The sequence below is a fragment of the Mirounga angustirostris genome, unplaced genomic scaffold (assembly GCF_029215605.1).
Source record: "Mirounga angustirostris isolate CCGP_5_RB_7025 unplaced genomic scaffold, mMirAng1.0.hap1 SCAF_13, whole genome shotgun sequence".
NCBI classification, from domain to species: Eukaryota; Metazoa; Chordata; class Mammalia; order Carnivora; family Phocidae; genus Mirounga; species Mirounga angustirostris.
The window spans coordinates 64,204,702-64,227,450 of record NW_026991721.1 but is presented as its reverse complement, the minus strand read 5'-3'; the positions used below and the strand labels follow the sequence as shown (position 1 = coordinate 64,227,450).

Sequence of the window (22,749 nt, the reverse complement as noted above, 5' to 3'; positions counted from 1 at the left end):
CTGGGAGTCTGCAAGGAAATTATTCAGCCATATCATTCTATAGGGAAAACCAAAACCACTTGTAGGGCTTCTAAGCTTTTTAAGGCACCTCTTTAAAGTAAGACTTGACTTCTTCAAAGGATCACCAGACATCCAAGGAAAGCATCTCATATGAAAGACACAGCCCAAGCAAATAAACACAAAAAGGAAATTTGGAGGAAAGAGGGAGTACGTAGAGAAGAAAACGACCACTAATTTCCTAAGACAGATAAGACAAGATATTGATTGTATCCACAAGACAGAAACAGGACATTTAAAATTTTTTCAGAAAAAGAGTGCTTGGTAATCATAAATATGATGGCAGAAATAAAACTGTAGAAGAAGAACCGGAAGATAAAAGTTGAGAAAAATTTCCCAGAAAGGGGGAAAGGAATGGAAAATAGATTAAAACAGATAAGAAAATTAGAGAAACCAGTCAGTAGGCCCAACACCTAAACCATAGGAACTCAAGAGAGAAGAGAGGATACCAAAGGAAGAAATTAAAAAAAAAAAAAAAAATATATATATATATATATATATATATATATATATATACTTAAGGAAACTTCCCAGAACTGATGAAATGAATTTCTAAGTAAGACTACCCTGAACTCAACAGAAATGGATTTTAAAAAAGACCTATACCAAGGCACATAATATAGGAATTTCAGAACTTTGGGGGAAAAGATTCTCTAAGCTTCCAGAAAGGAAAAAAAAGTTTCAAAATAGTGGAAAAGAATCTTCTAGGCATCTGATGTCTCAACAACACTACTGAAAAAAAGAAAACAATGGAGCAATGTTAGCAAAATTCTGAGAGAAAATTATTTCTGACCAAGAATTCTCTGCCCAGCCAAATAATCTATAAAACAAGAGGATAAAAACATTATCAGACATGTGAGGTCTGGAAAAAATTATATCCCATCCAGAAAGCTATTGAAAGTGGTCCTCCAAAACGAGAAAACAAGCAAAGAAAGAAGACATCAGATATAGAACCAAGAGCCCCAATACAACAGAGATCTGAGGGGGGCTACTAAGATGATAGTAAAGGCAAATCTAAGACAACAGCTGCAATTCAAGAAAACTTAAAGAAAAAATTAGTAGGTTTGAACCTAGTAAGAGGAGATTTATATACTTGAGAGAGATTTGGACTAAATCATGGCTTCTCAACAGTGCCACTATTGACATTTTGGACCACATAATTCTTTGTTGTGGGAGTCTGTCCTGTGCAGCGTAGGATGACGTTTGGCAGCATAGCTTGCTTCCACCACTAGGCATCAGTAGCATACTCCCAGTCCTCCCAACAGTGCCAAATGTCTACTGGTTTGCCCCCTGGTGAGAACCTCTTGGCAAAAATGGTTAAGTACACAGAAAACTAAACAAAAGCAAATCTTTTAAAAAAACAACACAGGGAAAACAAAATGTATAGGAAAGGAAAACAATTACAATAAACTACAGGACTCAACTATGAATAGCTTATAGTCATATTGATACACACTCTGAGTATTGGTATAACCAAACTACTTGCAATATGACAATACTGGGAAGACTGAGCAGGACTGAGAAGTGTGTCTGGGTATGGCTGGGGATAGCGGTAAACCTTATCTTCTACTGTAATAAGTCAGTAGATAATGCCTTAAACTGAAAACTCAAGAAAGAACATTACAAACATGCCATTTTGAGATACAGAGATAAGTATCAAAGAAATGAGTTGAAAGTGGTTGTCTCTGAAGAGCCCGAAATCAAAGGAAGAGGGAATCTGCAGAGGACTACTGTTTTGTCAAAAGTCCTGCAGAACTATTCAACTCTTTCAAATGTGTGCATGTATAACTTTGATAAAAATTAAACTTAAAAAAAAATCAACTGAAGCTAGGTTATGAAGTACTTTCACTGGTTAAGGCCATACTGACTTAGAACCACACAGCTTTACAACTTTGAGGAAGGTCCTCAACCTCTTTAAGCCTTACCTTCTTCATCTATAAGATAATCAAACATAATAGCTGCCTTAAAGGGGCATGATAGGAATTAAGTAAGATAATGTATGTAAAAGGTTTACCACAGTGTCTGGCACGCAGTGCTTATAAATAGTACCTATTACTCAATTTGCAATCAGAGGGTAATAACTATAAACTTTAAAGTAAGTAAATCATAATCTCACCTGTTTTAGAAAGTTAACTGACAGTTGTAGAGAGGATGGCTTCGGAAAGAGCCTACAAGTCAGAGACCTTTTAGCAGGGCTACATTTGAATGAGAAAAGAGGCAAGCTGCAAAGTGAAGGTAAAGGTACAAGAGATATTTTCCAAGTGATGAACTAATTTGAGTATGAGAAAAAGGAAAACGAAGGAGTCAAAAAAAACCTCCTAACTTAAGCAAATAAATAGACACTGACAACACTAACTGAACAGAACACGGAAAGAATTATGTTGAGAAGAGAATATGAGGAAAGAGAAGAGATATGAGCTTGATACTATCTACATGTAATCTGTGGGTCCTAGCATACAACCAAATAGAGAAGGTGGAAATCTGAATCTAGAAGAAGAGAGGTCAGGGCTGGAGACAGAAATGGGTATATTACAATCAAAGGCTGAAGCCATACAAGTGGATCAGATTACTCTGTGGCAAACTCAAAGCAAGAAGAGAGGGGAAAGATAAAAATCATGAACATAAAAAAAAAACACTATAACACGATACCAATAATTACCTCAAAAACTACAATTAGATCATCTAAGTTTCTTTTTTTTAGTAATGTACATGCCCATTGTTGAAATAAGTAAAGAAAATTTAAACATAGCCCAATGATCCAGATATCCAGAAACAACAATTGTTAATATTTTAGAGTATTCCTTCTAATCTTTCAAGGCATAGAACTTTAAATTGTCCATTTTTTCCCTGACAAATTTAGAATCATATACAACTGCACTCAGCTTTTTTGCTTTATTAAGTCAACATTTCCAATGGTATCTTAAATACTAATGATTTTTTATTAAACACTTCAATTTATGTAAACCACTGATGAGTATTACTGACATAACTGCCATACTTGCCTCTTACCAGTAAAAGAGAATCAACACTGCAATTTTTTTTAAAGGCTAATTTTTAAAGAATGACCAAAAACAAGAAAGACCATTGCAGCACATTTCCTCAAGTAATTTAATTAGGAGACATAAAATTAAAAGAATATTCATTTGATATGGACCATAATAAATATTGATGGATTTTATTAAAAAACAGACAATAGAGATAAACAAGTTACTTTAATGTTTTGGGAGTTCTCAACATCAATGGTCTTTATATACTTGTGAGGTCACTGTGAAGCTCAAATGAGTTAATATACACGAAGCACATTTAACAGTATCTGACATATAATAAAGCTTAATAAATATTGGTTATTACTCTCATCACCATTAGTTTCATGTGGAAACTGTTTAATGCATGGAAAAGAGGCAGAAAGAAACATGAGATATGAAACTACTCTTTTGTCTTTTCTTCCATTTTTCCATCTTCTCTACATTTATATATTCTTTGGACATCACTTTAAGTACTATTTTAAAACCATTTGATATATACCTTATCCCTAATTATACTCTAAGATGCTTGAGGGAAGAAAGAACTTTTGCTATTTCCTCGAAGTGTTCCTTACATGGCGGAGTACAGTAATACGTACAGTGAAGACTCAATAAATATTAGTGTCACAAATCTTTATAAAGAGAATAAAAACAACAAAGCAATAAATAAAAATTGGGATGACAGTTAAAACAAGAGATCTGAAAGCCAATATCAATACAATTCAAAGACACAGAGTAGAATGAAAAAATGAGGTGAAAAGCTTTGTTGTTAACCACAATGAACAGACCACACTCCCTTTGCTCTTCTCTGAGTATAACAATTTAGGAGGAATACTAAAAACACTGGATTATGTCTAAAAGAGAGCAACTGAAAAACAAGTAAAGAACTAAGGATCCTCAGATAGTAGAACAGAGGGGGTTGGCCCTCCTACTCCCTTCTCCCATTTTCAACAATAAGAAAAAGCTGTCCTGGGCGCCTGGGTGGCTCTGTCGTTAAGCGTCTGCCTTCAGCTCAAGTCATGATCCCAGGGTCCTGGGATCAAGCCCCGTATTGGGCTCCCTGCTCAGCGGGAAGCCTGCTTCTCCCTCTCCCCCTGCTTGTGTTCCCTCTCTCGCTGTCTCTCTCTCTCTCTCTGTCAAATAAATAAATAAATAAAATCTTTAAAAAGAAAAAAAAAAAAAGCTGTCCTATGGGAAATGATTTAAGATTTCTCTGTTGTCCAAGGCAATTATCAAAAGATGGTGGGTACAGAGGTCTAGACTTCTCTCAACTCAAAAACTTAAAATGTGATCTTTTCTAAGGCAAAGATATTATCAGAGATTAGTCATGAAGCTGTTCAAGCAAGGGTTAGAAAACAGCTTGTCAACAAACTGTGCTACAGAAAACATCCAAGTAGGGGATAATTGGTTAGAATTCTAAGTTTCTTCACACCCAGTAATAAATATTACTGAATATATGCTCCAGAAAAGATACTGTCCTAGACCTATAATGTATACAAAAACAGAAAACTAAGAAAAAGAGAAAAACAAAGATCTCTGCTGCCAAGGAATTCATAACAAATAATATATAAAATGTGTATTACAGCTTGAGACCATAATAGATGTCACCAAGCCCTACTTATTAATTACCAAATGAATTCTGGTCATATAAAAGGTCTTCTAAGAAGAAATCCCTAAGGTTAAAATGATCATAAAAAGATTTTTAGAAAAAACAACGTATGGGGTACTTATGGAAAAATGTATATGAAGGTTCTGAACAGAGAAGTAGAAAGAGGGGATAGTACAAAAAGAAGTGAAAAGCAAGTTAGAGAGAAACCCATTTGGCTGCATTAAAAACGTGTTTCATGGGAGAAGAGATAAGCTGAAAAGGGAGGTTGTGGCCAGAATCAGTTGTACTAGGGCCTTGAATACAAAGCTAAGTAGTTTCAAATTTATCCTGTATACAGCATCTGTAGCAACTACTCAACTCTGCTATGGCCACAGACAACAGTAAATAAATGGGCATGGCTGTGTTCCAATAAAACCTTTTTTATGAATACTGAAATTTGAATTTCATATATTTTCATGTATCACGGAATATTATTCTACTTATCTTTTACAATTTGGAAGTGTAAAAGTCATTCTTAACTCATGGGCCATGTAAAAACAGGCTACAAGTAGGCTGGGTTTGGCCCACAGGGTTTGCCAATACCCATAGTACACTAAGCGGCCTTCTTTGGAGTCCTCTAAGATGTATCTGTCCTTGAGCTTCAGGGACCAAAATAATATGTTATTCATTCAACAACTACACACATGCATGAATGCACACACCTAACTAAGATCTAAATCTAGTAGGGGTCAGGGGTTCCCTATACAAAGGTCCTAAACAAACAAAAAACAACAACAAAACCCTCTAGATTGTTGATAATAAGCTATTGGAACAGAAGCAAATCTTTGTTTCAATTTTGCAATCTATTTGCACATAGTAAATGTACTTAGTTATAAACCCTCCAGGTTATATGGAGGTAACTAAAAAATACAGTATAGTCAAGGAATAGCGAAGGGATGTGAGTTCCAGTCCTTATATTGTCATTTACTCATTATGTGACCCTAAACAAGTCACTTTCAATCCTCTGGCCCTATCTTCCTCATCTGTAAAGTGGAAAGGGTTAAGTTACTAGATGATCACTATACTCTCCCTTTAGCACTTAACTTAAAAAGACAGGGAATGACAAAGACCAAAGTGATAATTAAGGACACAGAAGAGAAGACATTGACTAAATGAGCAGGCAGATACGACAAACAGGTAGGAAAAAAGACCAAAAAAAAGAAAAGACATTGACTAAATAGCAGGCAGATACGACAAACAGGTAGGAAAAAAGACCAAAAAAGTACAATATTACTAAACTCAAGGATTTTTTTTTTTTTTAAGTATTAAATGCAACAGAAAACCCAAGGAAGAGAAGTAAGAATAATTCAGGAAGAGGAGTATGGCCATCAAAAAAGAAAGAACTAGTTAACAAGCTAAAAAGGCAAAAACTTAAGTGAGTCTTCAAGACTGGAGACTACTGTGCATGCTTCCAGGAACCATGAGAAGAGCCAGGGGAAAAGAACAGCCTGAAGATCAATCTAGAGAATAGAAAAAAAAAGGCCTATGTTCCCAAAAATGTAAAAGAAAAAAAAAGTTGGGATGTGCTTGAAGCCTCAGGTAAGGGAGTTAGTCTTAAAAGAGAGGCAATTAATCTTTAAAATCCAAAAGGTAAAAGCAACATTACAGCATTGGTTTTTACACAACGATACTTTCCTGCAAAGTTGCCTATCCATATCATGGGGTTTTTTTTAAGACATCAAATTATTAGGGAAATAAATCTGATGTTGCATTTTCTTAAAGCAGAGTTTCACCTATACTGTATTTTTCTAACGGTCAAAAAATTGAGAAAGGACTAACTTTGCTTTTTGTAAGAATGAAAACCAGCAGTATGTAGCTCTAAAAGAAAATGCATGTTTCTTTCTCACAGCACCTATGTCCTTGTATAAGAGTTACTTATTTAGTAAAATACCTCTCCCTTAAATGAAGCTCAAGGTGTATTACCAGCACTCTTTCTTAGTAGCTTTGAAAGCTCCCAAGGCAAGAACTCTGATTAATTTCATCTGTTTATCTGCTCTGCACAGAGTTGGTGATGCTCCATGAATAAATACTGACACATGATAACTAAGTTAAAAAAAAAAAAACAAAAACTGTCCTTGCAAAACAACTACCATCTGATAATGTAGGAAAAATATTTTATCATAGCTACATAACTCCAGTATCACTTCTGCAGTGTCAGAGCTTGCTTAAGTAGCAACAAATTGCTACAAAGCAACTAAAAAAGCAAAAATAAGAATTTTTAATGAATATCACTTATAAACATCAAGATTCTACACAGTTCAACAGGACACTGCCTCTATTTAAGGTATATGAGAAATAAAAATCCAAAGCATTAGCCTGATGATCAACCAGTTAAAAATACACATTTGGATACGCTGAAGATATTTATAAAGCCAACAGGGATACTATTAATATATTGAAATTCATGGCCAGCGCTGGATTCTACCATTAATCTTCTACTACTACTATTCAAGAGAAGCCAAGAAGGCAAGGCTTCTCGTATCACTCGCTTTTAAGAATTCGAGAAGTCACCCAAACTAGCATACACAACCCAACTACAAAAGGCAGTTCAGCTCTCCATATGGTAATGTTTAGCTATCTCTTACCTTTACGTGAAAGTCACATTTACTTTTTCAGCGATCTTCCATAGGCCCCATTTAGGCACGCCAACGGTATTACCAAGTAGCAGGAGTTCAAAAAAGTCGTAACAGTTAACTCTGCCCTCCCACAGATCTCCAGTTGGGTGTAGATTTCACAAGCCCTGAAAGCTACACACTGCCACTGTCAAACCAGAAGCAGCACCGTCACCCTGTCGTGCCCATCGATAACTGTTACAGAATTTTTTCTTTGAAATTATCTTGGCTCAACATGTTCAATAAGTACTTAAAAGGCCACCTTCTCCCCCAAAGCTGGACCTGATTCCTTCCAGTCCGCTCCTTTACTCGTCCAGCCCGACAAACCCGAGAGGGGAGGTCTCGGCTCCCTCAGGCCCCTAGATCCAGTCGGGTCTCCCAACTGCTCGCCGCACCCACCGTGCAGCCCCCACCACACGCCTCCTCCTTCCCCCACAGCCGCGCCCGCACGCGAGCTGGGCCCGCAGCCGGCCCCTCGCCCGGGCCTGCATGGCCTCGAGTGGACGCAGGCCTCGGGCCTAGCCTCCTCCGCTGGCCCCTCACCTCTTTCGGGACCAGTTGGTTCTCCTCGCCAGGCACCATGGCTCAGACTCCGCCGCTCCTCTCCGCCCTGCCGGGGGAGGGGGCAGGGTGGTGGCGGCTCTCTATCTCAGGAAAGAACGGCAGCGGCAGTCATCCTCTCCACCGCCTGCGCCCCGGCAACCGCGGAGGCCTCAACCTGGGCCTCAGACACCAGCGCGCAGACACCGACCCAGCGCTGCTGCTTCGCCGCCGCCGCCGCCGCCGCCGCCGTCGCCGTCGCCTTCGTCGTCGGCCCCTCCCCCAGCTCGCTGCAATCAATGGAAAAATGGCGGCGGCCGCTCTCGCGAGAATTCGAGCCGTCGGGCTCCGAGCCCGGCGCCAAGCGGCAAAGGTGCCGAGGCAGCTGTCGCTCGCGTCTAATTACCTCAGCTCTTACTCAGCCCCGGGATGTACAAAATTGGTTGAGCGGCCGTGCAAACACCTTTCTTGGGAGGGGTTCTGGACCGTCCATTTCGGGACTCCCTCTGCTGGCAGGGAAAGGACCAGGCCTCAGAAGCCCCCATGCCTTCCTGGGCTCTTCGGACTCTGCCCTCCAGGGCAAGACTGGAGCCGAAAGCTCCTTCTCTGACCCTACCCCCAACCAACACTGCCCTCCCTTCCCGCTGGAAAAGCGTCTTAACTCCATCCCCTCTTCACAAAGCCCTGGCTTGTCCTGGAAGAGAAAGCGTCACGGGCGGTCTCCCGGCCTCCGCCCTCGGACACGGCCCCAGCCAGAGGGAACTGCCTTTTCTTTTTCCCCTCTCCCTCCACTCCTGACGGCCCCGGCTCCAGGGATCGCAAGGCCGTCTCCTGCGAGGGGGCGCGGCGGCCTTCGCTTCAGAGAAACGGTGTCACATCTCCAACCCCCCCCGCCTCCCGCACGCACACACCCTCCATTAGAGCGGCACTCTCTTGCCCCCTTTATGGGAACTTCCTTCTCCAGCAGGTTCCAGTCTGGGACTGAGAGCGCTTCCGAGAGTAGGCTGCGGTTTGAACTTTACCATCCTCCTTAAGAACGTTTTCAGAGTACTTAAATTCCCAATGACTGTAAGCATTGTGCTGTTTTATACGAAACAAATTACGCAACAGTTGTTTTTCCAAATCTCACTCATTAAACCTTCCTTTATGAAGACTCGATGGGGTGTCCCTCCTGAAGACTTCCTTGGGTATGGTGATTTCACACCATGCTGAGATAAAATAATCCTTCCATATTCCTAACACCCACGGTATCAACTACCTATCAAACTTTTTTTGATTGCAAGCCCCTATTAGCAAAAGAAAGAAAAAAAGCTCTTTAAGTCTATATACTTACGTAAGTTATATACACGTCTTGCTACATGTGACATAGAACATTTTTAAAATGTAAAAAGGGTAAGATAAAAAATAAACATTGAAAAGTAACTGTAAGAGTTCTTTCTTATATTAATGGTATAAAGAATTGTTACTCTCACCAAAAATATTTAGTGAAAGAAATATGACTGAGTAGGTTTCAATGGTTTTTAAAATCTTTAACACTTTGCGAAGCAGTTATTAAATTATCTGATTCAACATTCAGGTTATTTCTGTACCTCATTTTAATAGCTGTCATAAGCTGAAAAAGATAACTCACAAAGATATGTAGATCCTAATGGAAGAAGTACGTCTTTGGCTGCTCTTACTAATGCAAGTATCCATTTTTATCTCCTCCATCCACCAATCATGAAAAGTTTTTATTGAAATTCAACTACTAACTTTCTATCTTCCCTGATGTCAGCCAGAAAATGTTGCATTTTTATATTTTTAACAAATGGGTTCAGAACTCTTTGGAATGCATTGCTTAGAAGAGTTTTCAATAGCTTGGAAAAATTCTGCCTTCAAGTTTTAGTGTACATGTGTAAGTTTTTTTAGGGCACTGATCTTGTCTTTATTTAAGATTTTGATATTTTGTTCATAGATTTTTGAATTAATTTTGAATCTTTAAAATATGGTGTTTAGATATTCTTTATCTTGATTACTGAGTTTTGGCTGCCCCCTTAAATTTTGTACCCAAGGTGAATGCCTCACTTACCTTACCATTGTCTCAGCCTTAGGTAGCACACAAATATCATTTTTGCATCAAAATCCCGTAATAGAAATATTTCCAAATCTCTGATTTAAGTGTTATCCCCACTACTTAATAAGATGGTTTCTGTACAGCTCATGCTAGAAGTAGACATGTCATCTCTCCTATCACCTCTTCTGTTTATGTTTGCATTATTATCTCCAACTCATGTTTTCTTTCCAGAAATCTTTTTTAGCTACTTTCATTTTAGTAAGCGATCAGTTTAATGAAATAATAATGTAACTGGTAAATCTACTTAACCCAGCACACATAAATTGGAATAAATCACAGTATATTAAGGTGAAAGAAAATGAAGACATCCCTGAATTGTTCCCCACATTGCATGACTCACACTTTTCACTCATTAATAGTGAGATGCCAGTGTCAATCTATACGTTAAATATTTGCAAGACTTAGTTTTTTTCTGTTTTTAGATAAAAATAAATATTTTTTTAAGGTTCTGATGTTTTCTTCCCATGATCCACCTTCTCTGATTGTATTCTTCTCTTTGGAGGCCATTGGTGTGGCTGTACTAAAGCCTGATAGGTTTGTCATTCTGCAATAAATAATTTGTGGAATAAGTATATGAATCAATGAATTGATTAATATATAAATGAACAAATATTGATAGAAGGCTATTCTTAGTAAATTAAGTTACTAATATTACATCCATATGGATCTATCTTGTATATGGATTTTATGTCTTCAGCCCTGACTTCTCCCGTGGATGCCAAACTTACATCTACCTTTTTGATGACCTGAAAAATCTCAAACTTAACTTGATCCGAACAGATCATTTTTGATTTCTGAGCCTCCCCCATCTTCCTTCTGCAACATAGGCTCTGCCAGTTCTCTCCATCTCAATAAATTGCACCATCATCAATTCAGTTTATCCAGCTGAAATTTGAGAATCTTTATCTCACATTTAATTCATTACCAAGTGCTGTTGCTTCATCCTCTGAAACATATCCAATTCCAAACAGTTTTCTTTGTATCCACTACTTCCCATCCTACTCCAACCATCATCTTTTCTTGCCTGGACTATTGCGATTGTCTCCTAACAGGGCTCCTAGCTTCTACTCTTATCACCCAAATTTCATACTCCACAAAGCATCCAGAGTGATCATTTTAAAGTATATGAGATTATATATAATTATTAGTTAAAATCTTCTCTTAGTTAAAACCTTTCAAAGATTTTCTGTCCCACTCAGCATAACATCCATATTCCTTGCCATGGCCTACAAAGTCCAGTGCAAGCTAGCGCCTGGCCACTTTGCTCATCTCATCTACCACTCTTCCTCTTATACCAATGACCCACTCACTCTGCCCTTATTGAAGCTTTTTAAATACATTAAGTTTACCCTGTGTTACAAAGGCTTTGCACTAGTTACCCCTTTCCCTAAATGTTCTTCTCCCAAATCTTTGCTTTTATCTAGCTCCATTTTGTCATTTGGGCCTTTCAAATGTTTACTCCTCAAAGAGGCCTTTCATGACCATTTAATCTAGGCTGGTTGTCCTTAATGTATCCTCTGTGCCTGGAATAGTGTCTAGTACATAGTAGGTGCTTAATAAATTTTTGTTGAATTAATGACCTTTTTAAGGTGAGATTCACATTTTTAAAAATTACCAGGACTGGTGTAGGTCAGAAGCTTGTTGCTTTTCCTTATACATTTTTTTTTAAGATTGTATTTATTTATTTGACAGAGAGAGACACAGCAAGAAAAGGAACACAAGCAGGGGGAGTGGGAGAGGGAGAAGCAGGCTTCCTGCCGAGCAGGGAGACGGATGCAGGGCTCCATCCCAGGAACCTGGGATCATGACCTGAGCTGAAGGCAGATGCTTAACGACTGAGCCACCCAGGAGCCCCCCCCCCTTACACATTTTTTTGGATTATTTTTCTTTATCCCTTCACTTTAAAATGTTCATGATATAACCCCAGTCAAAACATGAAAAAAACTTCAGGCAAACTCAGACGGGGGGACATTCTATAGGATACCTGGCTAGTATTCTTCAACATAATTAAGCTCAAGAAAAACAATGAAAGATTAAGAAACTGTCACAGACCAGAAGAGACTGGAGAGACATGACAACTAAATGCAGTGTGGCAGCCTGGATTGGATCTTGGAACAGAAAGAGAACACTAATGAAAACACTGGTGAAATACAAATAAAATCAGTCATTTTGTTACCAATAATATTCCAAAGTCAGTTTCTCAGTTTTGATAAATGTATGATGATAATGTACACTGGCAATGTAAGGGGGAACAGGGAGGGATACATGTAGACTCTCTGTTTTATCTTAGCAACTTTTCTGCAAACCTAAAATTTTTCCAAAATAAAAAGTGTATTTGTCCAAGGGGCACCTGGGTGCCTCAGTCAGTTGAGCATCCGACTCTTGATTTCAGCTCAGGTCATGATCTCAGGGTCCTGAGATCGAGCCCCTCATCAGGGTCCAAGCTCAGTGCAGAGTTTGCTTGTCTCTCTCCATCCCCCTGTTTCTCTCATGCTCTCTCAAATAAATAAATAAATAAATAAATAAATAAATAAATAAATAAATAAATAAAATCTTTAGAAATGTCCATTGTGATACTTAAGGCATTTATTTTTTTCTTTTTCTTTTTTTACATTTCAAGACCCTTCACAAAACATTTCTATATTTTAAACTATTTTTAAAGCCATGTAGTCAAAGTCATATGATATAATTTAAGAGCTAGTGATGATATTCACCCCTATAACTGTAACTATTCATAATACTGTTAAGTGTATTCCATAAATGTGAATAGAATTTTTCACCATGACTATGTTTTAATAAAGTTAAAAAGATCTTTAGTCAGTGTGATATGGATTTGGACCTCTGTTTTGAGATCTAAGCTCAGACAATTTTTCCATATAAGACCTCTCTAAACCTCTTTTTTTCTCAACTAAAAAATGGGGGTAATAAAGTAGACCCTTAGCATTTATCAACTTAATATTTGCAGTTTTGACCAGAAAAGTCCATGATATGTACAACCATCCATAAGTGTGCTAGAGAGGAAGTTTAAATTTTATACATTAGCCAGAGTATAGGAGACTGGAAAGCTGAGTGGTTGAAAGAATAAGCTGAGAATTGGTTACCTGAATTTGAACCTACCTCTGTTATTATTAACTGTGTAGTCTTCCTTGAATAGATTTCTTAAATTCACTAAGCTTCAATTTTCTTTTCTGTAAATGAGAATAATAATAGCCCAACTTTACAAGGTATGTTAAATAGCAAAGAAAATAATAATAATCATAAAACTATAACAAGATATGTGTATATATTTATATATTCAGCCTTGTTCTAGGAGCTTTACACATACTATTTCATTCAATTCTTTCAACTTTTTATGTATAACTATGACTATTATCCCCATCTTGCAAGTGAGGAATTTGATATAGAGTCTTTGAAGCATGCAATACACTGCCCAGCACATACTAAACAATCAATATATACTGGCTATAACTATCCCAGCACTTGACTGAGCTCCATGAGGGCTTATGCAGCCCTAACAATCCCTGGCATAGATTAGGTGCTTTTAAATATTTGTGGAATAAATGAATAAATAAACCAGTCATTTAGCTACTGAATAATCTTGTTAATCACCCAACAACTGTACTTTGACATAGTTTCTTTATTACTTACTCTTCTCCACTTATGTAGTATCTCCATGAAAATGCCTAAAGTGTTCTTTTTTTTAAAGGGCTCTGAAACGAAATGCAATATTAGCAATGAGATTGAAGAAATGAATAAAGTGATGGATCTTTGTCATGAGATAATCTGTTTGATTGAGTCAGAGAGTGGAATGTAAAATTAGTTGAAGGCTTATATTTGTGATGGAAATGACATCATCAACAAAGAAGCAAGAAAAAACAATTTGGGAAACTATATTAAGTGAATGCTTCCACCACTGGAATAAAAAAAAAAATTGGCAGCAGCTGAGTAAAAAACCTATTAAACACTAAAAAGATGGCTAACTCTTGGTGTAAAGAATAGGAAGCATGATGCTCAAGAAAATGTAACCTAGGAGAAACTTAGGAACATATACATGTATTTCTATGAAGCATTTAATGAGGACATTAGTGAAGCTCCAACCCACTTTAGCCTCAAGAAAGATCGGTTCAAGGACGTGACATAGCATTTTCTATTGACATAAACAACAACAACAACAACAAATCATTGCCATGGAAGTGCATGTCACCTCTTTCTGAGCTGAAGAAGTTCATGAAAGAAAGGGTTTATGGGTCAGTATGTTCAACAGCATAAAGAGTCTCACACCAATAAAAAAATGCCTTGCAAATATATCAAAGGAAGAGACACAAATATCAGAGTTTAATGCAACCAAAGACAAACTGACCATGATTCACCCTAGCTTTCTCAGGGTTTCTGCAAACACTTCAATGTCAAGGTCCAAAATAAGGAGGAATCCAATAAAACAAAGTTGGAGTCAAGGTGTTAATCTTTAGAAATGATTTCAAAAGATCTTTGTAATACAGTAGTACTTATAAAATTAGTATCTAAAGACATCTCAGTATTCCTTGAGCATGTCAAGTGTTCTTTGTAATAATTACTTTATAAAATTATGAGGATTAGAAATAATGTATACAGAGGTGAATATTTTATAATAATATTGTCATGGAACAAAAATAAAACCCAGAGTATAAAAGGAAAGATGGTAATTAAATCTTTTCAACTTGTGTGTAGCAAAATATTGATATAAATAAAGTCAAAAGACAAAATATCAGCTGGAAGAATATTTGCAATAAATATAACAAATGGCTAATTTCCTTAATATAAAAGAGCTCTCATAAATCAATAAGGAAAAGATGAACAACTTCTGCATAAAGAAGAAAAGTTGGCACTTCATACAAAAATGAAGTACAAATTGCCAATAAACATCTGAAAAGATGTTCTACTTTACTCATTATTAAAGAACTGCAAATGAAAAAAAATGTCATTTTCACTCTCAGATCAGCATGAGTTATGGGGAAATAAGAACTCATTTAAATTTTGTAGAATATGAATTAGTGTAAACTTCTTTGAAGGCAATATGGTAAATGTACATCAAAATTATACACAAAATGTACACCTCTTTCAACCCAGCAGTTCTATTTCTAAGATTATCTTACTGTACAAGTGAACAAAGATATACAAGCGTACCTCAGAGATACTACAGACCTCAGACCACCACAATAAATTGAACATCTCAATAAAGTAGGTGAAATGAATTTTTTGGTTTCCCAGTGCATATAAAAGTTGTTTCCACTATACTGTAGTCTATTAAGTGTGCAGCAGCATTATGTCCAAAAAACCAATGTGCATGCCTTATTTAAAAACACTTCATTGGACGCCTGGGTGGCTCAGTTGGTTAGGCGACTGCCTTCGGCTCAGGTCATGATCCTGGAGTCCCGGGATCGAGTCCCGCATCAGGCTCCCTGCTCGGCGGGGGGTCTGCTTCTCCCTCTGACCCTCTCCCCTCTCGTGCTCTCTGTCTCTCATTCTCTCTCTCAAATAAATAAATAAAATCTTAAAAAAATAAAAATAAAAAATAAAAAATAAAAAAATAAAAACACTTCATTGCTATAAAATGCTAACCATCATTTGAGCTTTCAGTGAGCCATAATCTTTTTACTGCTGGAGGGTCTTGCCTTGATGTTGACGGCTGCTGACTGATCAGGTGGTGGTTGCTGAAGGTTGGGGTGGCTGTGGCAATTTGTTAAAATAAGGTAACAATGAAGTTTGCTGCACTGATTGACTCTTCCTTTCATGAGTGATTTCTCTATAGCATATAATGTTGTTTGATAGCATTTTACCCACAGTGAACTTTTCAAAATTGGAGTTAATCCTCTCAAGCCCCGCCTCTGCTTTATCAACTAAGTTTGTGTAACATTCTAGATCCTCTGTTGCCATTTCAACAATCTTTATAGCCTCTGTGCCAGGAATAGATTCCATCTCAAGAAAACCCCCTATTTTTTTCTTCTCAGGAAGCAAGTTTTCATCCATTAAAGTATTATCATGAGACTGTAGCAATTCGATCCCATCTTCAGGTTCCATTTCTCACTCTTGTTCTCTTGCTTTTCCACCACCTCTGCAGTTATCTCCGCCCCTGAAATCTTGAACCCCTCAAAGTCATCCATGAGGGTAGAATCATCTTCTCCCAAATTCCTGTTAATGCTGATATTTTGACTTCTTCCCATGACACACAAATGTTTAATGGCATCTAGAATGGTGAATCCTTTCCAAAAGGTTTCAATTTCCTTTGCCCAGATCCATCAGAGGAATCACTATCTATGGCAGCTATAGCCTTATGAAATGCATTTATTAAACAACAGGGCTTGAAAGATGAAATTACTCCTTGATCCAAGGGCTGCAGAATGGATGTTAGCAGGCATGAAAACAACATTTGTCTCATTGTACATCTCCATCAGAGCTTTTGGGTGACCAGGTGCATTGTCAATGAGCAGTAATGGTTTGAAAGTAATCTTTTTTTTCTCAACAGTAGCTCTCAACAGTGGGCTTAAAATATTCAGAAGACCATGTGGTAAACAGATGTGCTGTCACCCAGGCTTCGTTGTTCCATTTACAGAGCACAGGCAGAGTAGATTAAGTCCAATTCCTGAGGGCCCCAGGATTTTCAGAATGGTCAATGAGCATTGGCTTCAATTCAAAGTCATCAGCTGCATTAGCCTCTAAGAAGAGAGTCCGTCTGGCTTTTTTTTTTTTTAAAGATTTTATTTATTTATTTATTTGAGAGAGAGAGAGAGAGAAACAGCATGAGAGGGGAGAGGGTCAGAGGGAGAAGCAGGCTCCCCGCTGAGCCGGGAGCCCGATGTGGGACTCGATCCCAGGACTCTGGGACCATGACCTGAGCCGAAGGCAGTCGCTTAACCAACTGAGCCACCCAGGCGCCCCCCGTCTGCCCTTTGAAGCTTTGAGGCCAGGCATTGACTTCTCCTCTCTAGCTATGAAAGTCCTAGAGGACATCTTCTTCCAACAGAAGGCTGCTTCACCTACTCTGAAAGTCTATTGTTTAGTGTAGCCACCTTCATGACTAATCTGAGCTAGATCTTCCAGATAACTCGCTGCAACTTCTATATCAGGGACTTGCTGCTTCACCTTGCATGTTAATATTATAGAGATAGCCTTTTTCCTTAAACCTCATGAACCAACCTCTGCTACCTTCAAACTTTTCTTCTGCAGCTTCCTCACCTTTCTTGGCCTTCCTAGAATTAGAGAGTTAGGGCCCTGCTCTGGATCAGGCTTTGGCTAAAAGGAATGGTGTGGTTGGTTCCATCTTCTCTCCAGACCACGAAAACTTTCTTCATATCAGCAGTAAGGTTGTTTTGCTTTCTTATCATTCATGTGTTCCCTGGAGTAGCACTTTGAATTTCCTTCAAGGACTTTTCCTTTGTATTCACAACTTGGGTAACTGTTACAAGAGGCCTAATTTTTGGCTTATCTTGACTTTTGACAGGCCTTCCTCACTAAGCTTAATTATTTCTAGCTTTTGATTTAAAGTGAGAGGCGTGACACTTCCTTTCACTTGAACACTTAGAACCCATTGTATAGTTATTAATTGGCCTAATATCAATATTGTTGTGTCTCAGGGAATAGGGAGGTCAGGGAATAGCTGGTCGGTGGAGCAGTCAGAACACACAACATTTATCAATTAAATTCACTGTCTTATATGGGCACGGTTCATGGTGTCCCCAAAACAATTACAATAGCAACATCAAAGATCACTGATCAATCATTGTCATAATTAATATAATAATGAAAGAGCTTGAAATATTGCAAGAATTACCAAAATCTGATGCAAAGACATGAAGTGAGCAAATGCTGCTGGAAAAATGGTGCCAATAGACTTCCTAGATGCAGGGTTGTCACAACCATTCAATTGGTAAAAATTCAGGGCTGTGAAGTGCAATAAAGCAAAGGGCAATAAAATGAGGCATGCTTGTACACAAATTGATGTTCATTACAGTACTGTTTGCAATAACCAAAACTAGAAACAATATGAAAATTTGTCAATAGGATTATGTAAATTATGGAACACCTATACTATATAATACTATGCAGTTATTAAAATAGAGTGAGATAGAAAAATAAAACTTGATGTGAACTAAATGCAGCATGGTGTGCTGGCTTGCATCCTGGAACAGGAAAAGGACACTAGCAGAGAAGTTAGTGAAATCTGAACGAAGTCCAGAGTTTAGTTAATACTAATGTACCAGTATTTAATTCTTATGGATGACAAATGTACCTTCGTTATGTAATGTGTTCATATTTCATGTCTCATATTATTTGTAAGTTCATATTACAACTTGCTGTAAGTCCAAAATTATTCCAGCAGGAAAATTTTATTTTATTTTATTTTTAAAAAAAAATTTTTAAAGATTTTATTCATTTATTTGAGAGAGAGAATGAGAGAGAGAGAGCACATGAGAGTGGGGAGGGTCAGAGGGAGAAGCAGACTCCCCGCTGAGCAGGGAGCCCGATGCAGGACTTGATCCAGGGACTCCAGGATCATGACCTGAGCCGAAGGCAGTCGCTTAACCGACTGAGCCCCCCAGGCGCCCAGGAAAATTTTATTTTTAGAAAGTGATATTGAAAGAAAATCAAGATACAATAAATGGAAAAAAGCAAGTTGCAGGATGGCATGGATAACAATTTGTGTACTAAAAGATGAGGGTTATATATGTATATAGTAGTATAGGCATAGAAATCTCTAGGAGCACATGATCTTATTCCACCCAAAAGAAAGTTTACAGTAGTTATCTCTGAGTCCTTGGAATAGAGATTGTCAACTTCAATATCGGTATAGGCTGGGATCTTCTAATTTTCACTTTCACATTAAATCATGCAGTGTTCTTTTAATTCTTTTTTTTTTTTTTAAAGATTTTATCCATTCATCTGAGACACAGAGATACAGAGAGAGAGAGAGCATGAGCAGTGGGAGAGGCAGAGGGAGAGGAAGAAGCAGACTCCCCGCTGAGTCAGGAGCCGGATGTGGGGCTCGATCCCAGGACCCTGGGATCATGACCCGAGCCGAAGGCAGACGCTCAACCATCTGAGCCATTTAATTCTTTTTTAATTCATTTTAATTCTTTTGCCATTGGGGCATGTGTGTCTTATGTAATTTAAAAACTAATTAAAAAAATTAGGTACAGAAATTGACTAACATGGGGACTGATACATCGTAGATGTTCAGTATTTGAAAACTTTTGGTTTTTTATTATCAGCTTTGGTTCATACGTTTTTTATTATATCTCTAATGACAATCATACATTTTTGTTGAGTATTTACTATGCCCCAGGCCCTGTGTTAAATATTTTACACATATTATTTCACTGCTGCCCCCCCCAACAACATTCTGAGTTGAGTACATTTATTATCCCCATTTTACAGAATGGAGAAGGTAAGTAACTTGCCAAGGTTATGAGACTAATAAATGGTGTAGCCAGGATTGGAACCCAAGCAGTCTGACTCCATAGTCTACAATTATAGGGAAAGCCTTGTTTGCTTCTATAGATACTATAGAAAATATTTTAACATATAGAATATATTTTCATAGGATATATTTTAACTTCCTTAATGATCAAGTGATGAGTGTAATTCACATTCAGTGGAGGAAAGCAATGATTAATAACTTTTAATTTTTAACTAAGTTGGGTGATTAAAAATCTCTGGACCTTTCTTTTAAACTTCAGCACATAAGCTTTGCGGTTTGATCCTTTGCTTCTTAAATGTTCAAACTAGTCTTTGATTATCTGATGGTTTTCACTAAATTATCCCATTTTTTTTTTATCATTTTAAAAAGATTTCATTATTTAATCCTTCAGGCACCTGGCTGCCTCAATTGGTGAAGTATGCAAATCTTGATCTTGGGGTTGTGAGTTCAAGCCCCCATTGGGTGTAGAGCTTATTTAAAAAAAACAAAAAACCAAAAACCCTTCAGTTATTTAATCCTCATAATTGCTCTTTTCTGGAAGATTATGAATCTCTACATACCCTGAAAGTGAATCTTTTCTTTTTTTTTTTTAAGATTTATTTATTTTAGAGAGAGTGTGCATTAAACATTTATTTATTTATTTATTTATTTATTTATTTATTTATTTATTTTAGAGAGAGAGCTCATGTTTGAGGCGGGTGGGTGGCAGCTGGTGCAGAGGGAGAGGGAGAGAATCTCAAGCAGACTCTGTGCTGAGCCGGACTTGGGGCTCAACCCTGAGATCATGACCTGAGCCAAAACCAAGAGTTGGATGCTCAACCAACTGAGCCACCCAGGCGTCCCAAACCTTTTCTTTAAAAAGATAAATAGCAGTTGTTATTCCTTTCCTCCTCCTCTTCTTCTTCCTCCCTCTTTTTATAGAGTAGGTAGGGTTTTTTTGTTGTTGTTGATGTTGTTGTTTGTTTTTTTATTTTGCATAACATCATCTAAATTTGTCTATCAAGACCTTTCAGGGGCGCCTGGGTGGCTCAGTTGGTTAAGCGACTGCCTTCGGCTCAGGTCATGATCCTGGAGTCCCGGGATCGAGTCCCGCATCGAGCTCCCTGCTCGGCAGGGAGCCTGCTTCTCCCTCTGACCCTCCCCCCTCTCATGTGCTCTCTCTCTCTCTCATTCTCTCTCTTTCAAATAAATAAATAAAATATTAAAAAAAAAAAAAGACCTTTCAATAGACCAATACACGTGAGTAAAGGAATAGTTTCTCATTGGTTTACATGAGACCTCTAGTAGAAAACCAATGAAATGAACACTTGTTAGTTGTTGATAGAATTTTCTACATGCATAGGTAATTAGGCCATTTTTTTAAAAAGATTTTATTTATTTATTTGTGTGAGAGAGAATGAGAGAGAGCACATGAGAGGGGGGAGGGTCAGAGGGAGAAGCAGACTCCCTGCCGAGCAGGGAGCCCGATGCGGGACTCGATCCAGGGACTCCAGGATCATGACCTGAGCCGAAGGCAGTCGCTTAACCAACTGAGCCACCCAGGTGCCCAATTAGGCCATTTTTTAATTTAAAAATTTTTTGGGATCTTCAACTATGATCTCATTTTGTCAATAATCAAATTTATTGGATTCCTGCTGTGTATACGGCACTGTCGTTTATGAGGAATCATAAATTCTTAGCCAGATTCAATGTCTCATTTGATTTAACTACAAAAACTTCAAAATTTATTATGTGTGTGAGCATTATAATCATGTAAGTCTCTTTGGAAGATAAAACATAAGAAATAAACTTTAGAAAGTAGATTATAAAATAAATAAGAAAATGTGATGAAAAGAGCAGAAAATGAGCAAGGGTCATTTATCATAATAAATTAATCTCCACTAAATATCCCTAGGGTGTTTGACACTGTGATAGATGCTTAAAAGAGCATAAAGTCAGTGTGGTGGCTGATTTCCTGCATAACTGAATAAAGAAGATTAAACATGATGGAGCATGTAGGAGCTTTATGTCTGAAAATGTACCCTGAAATTCAATTCAACAGGTATTTATTGAGAGTCTTTTGATAAGGCATGTTGCCAGGAACTGTGCCAGATAGATGAACAAGAATGTTCTCTACTCTTAGGGAATTTACCATCTAGTTAGATCAGCATTATCCAATGTGTGAATTAGGAGAAGATGCCTCTAAGTTTACAGCCTGGTGAACAGTGCTTGGGCTAGACTCCAGACTTCATCCACACTCAGGTGGGCACCTGTGTGCATTTCACAACATGCACACTCACATGTGGAAGCCCCAGCCGTAATTGAAACGAATGTTTCAAATATATAAAAGATCTATAACTAAAGTCCTGAGTGTGTAGAGAAGTTGGTTCTGGCAAGATATGATATTTGAGCCTCAGGTAACTGGAAAGATGTGTAATAGTGAGGAAAAGGGGTCCCTTTTGGGGCACATGCCTAATGCAATGGCCAAGACTCAACCAAATACTGACAGCCCAATAGAGACACTCTGGAGAAGAGATTGGTGGAAAGCAAAAGTAGCCTGGGAATTCTAAGAGCTGGAGAAGAGGGTCACAAACATCATGGAAGATCCTAAATGCCATGCTAAGAAGTCAGGCACTTTAGGGTTGTTAGCAGAGACATTGGAAGTAAATTTTGTTCTTCAAATTTTCCTTATAAAATGTTTCATGGGAGTTTGGAAAATTCCAACACTATTTGAATCTAAAGGTAATAAGTGGAAATTTTATCTTAACACTATTTCTTGATACAATCTCAGTTCCCCAAAATAACCACAACAAACAATTTGGAGTGCAAGGTTCTGAACCCTCATAGAAAGTTGTTTAGCTATCCGTTAATCTCTGGGGGAGTGGTCTCCAAATTGTTCTGACCTGGTGCTTATTTAAGAAAGGACTAACACATATCAATTTATTTATTTATTAATTCAACACATGTCCTACTATTATTGGCTGGTATCCCAAGATGTAATAAACAAGGAAAAGTTCATCATTAAGGATAATGAATACAAATCCATATTTCAAATACCTTCTTGATAGTTTCATTAAAATTTGTTTGACCGTCACACGGGTCAAAACTTTAACTTCCTGAGATGTATGACTGAGGTGTTGTAGCAAGAGGAAGAGAAGTGTTTGCTCTGCCATTTTCTTGTTTCCTTGTCCTTGTAAGGAGTGTCATTTGTACTTAAAAGCACTGAGCAGAGACAGGCTGCCTGGGCTGGATTAAGAACTAGAAACAGGGTGTCTGGGTGGCTCAGTTGGTTAAACGACTGCCTTCAGCTCAGGTCATGATCC

At 37.9% G+C, this 22,749-nt stretch overlaps 1 protein-coding gene across 4 annotated transcripts in view; it reads right to left on the bottom strand.

The window, feature by feature from the left end:
- Positions 1 to 8,182, bottom strand: part of USP47 (ubiquitin specific peptidase 47) — a 110,591-nt gene extending 102,409 nt beyond the window's left edge. For 2 of the 4 annotated variants that reach the window (XM_045894131.3, XM_064577099.1), the window contains exon 1: positions 7,884 to 8,180. In XM_045894131.3, coding sequence (XP_045750087.1) covers positions 7,884 to 7,922 — 39 coding nt within the window. In that variant the 5' untranslated portion in view covers positions 7,923 to 8,180. Of the gene's footprint in view, positions 1 to 7,883 lie in introns of all 4 variants that reach the window. The other 2 variants (XM_045894130.3, XM_045894129.3) reach the window with 2 other exon arrangements.
- Positions 8,183 to 22,749: the final 14,567 nt, after the last annotated feature.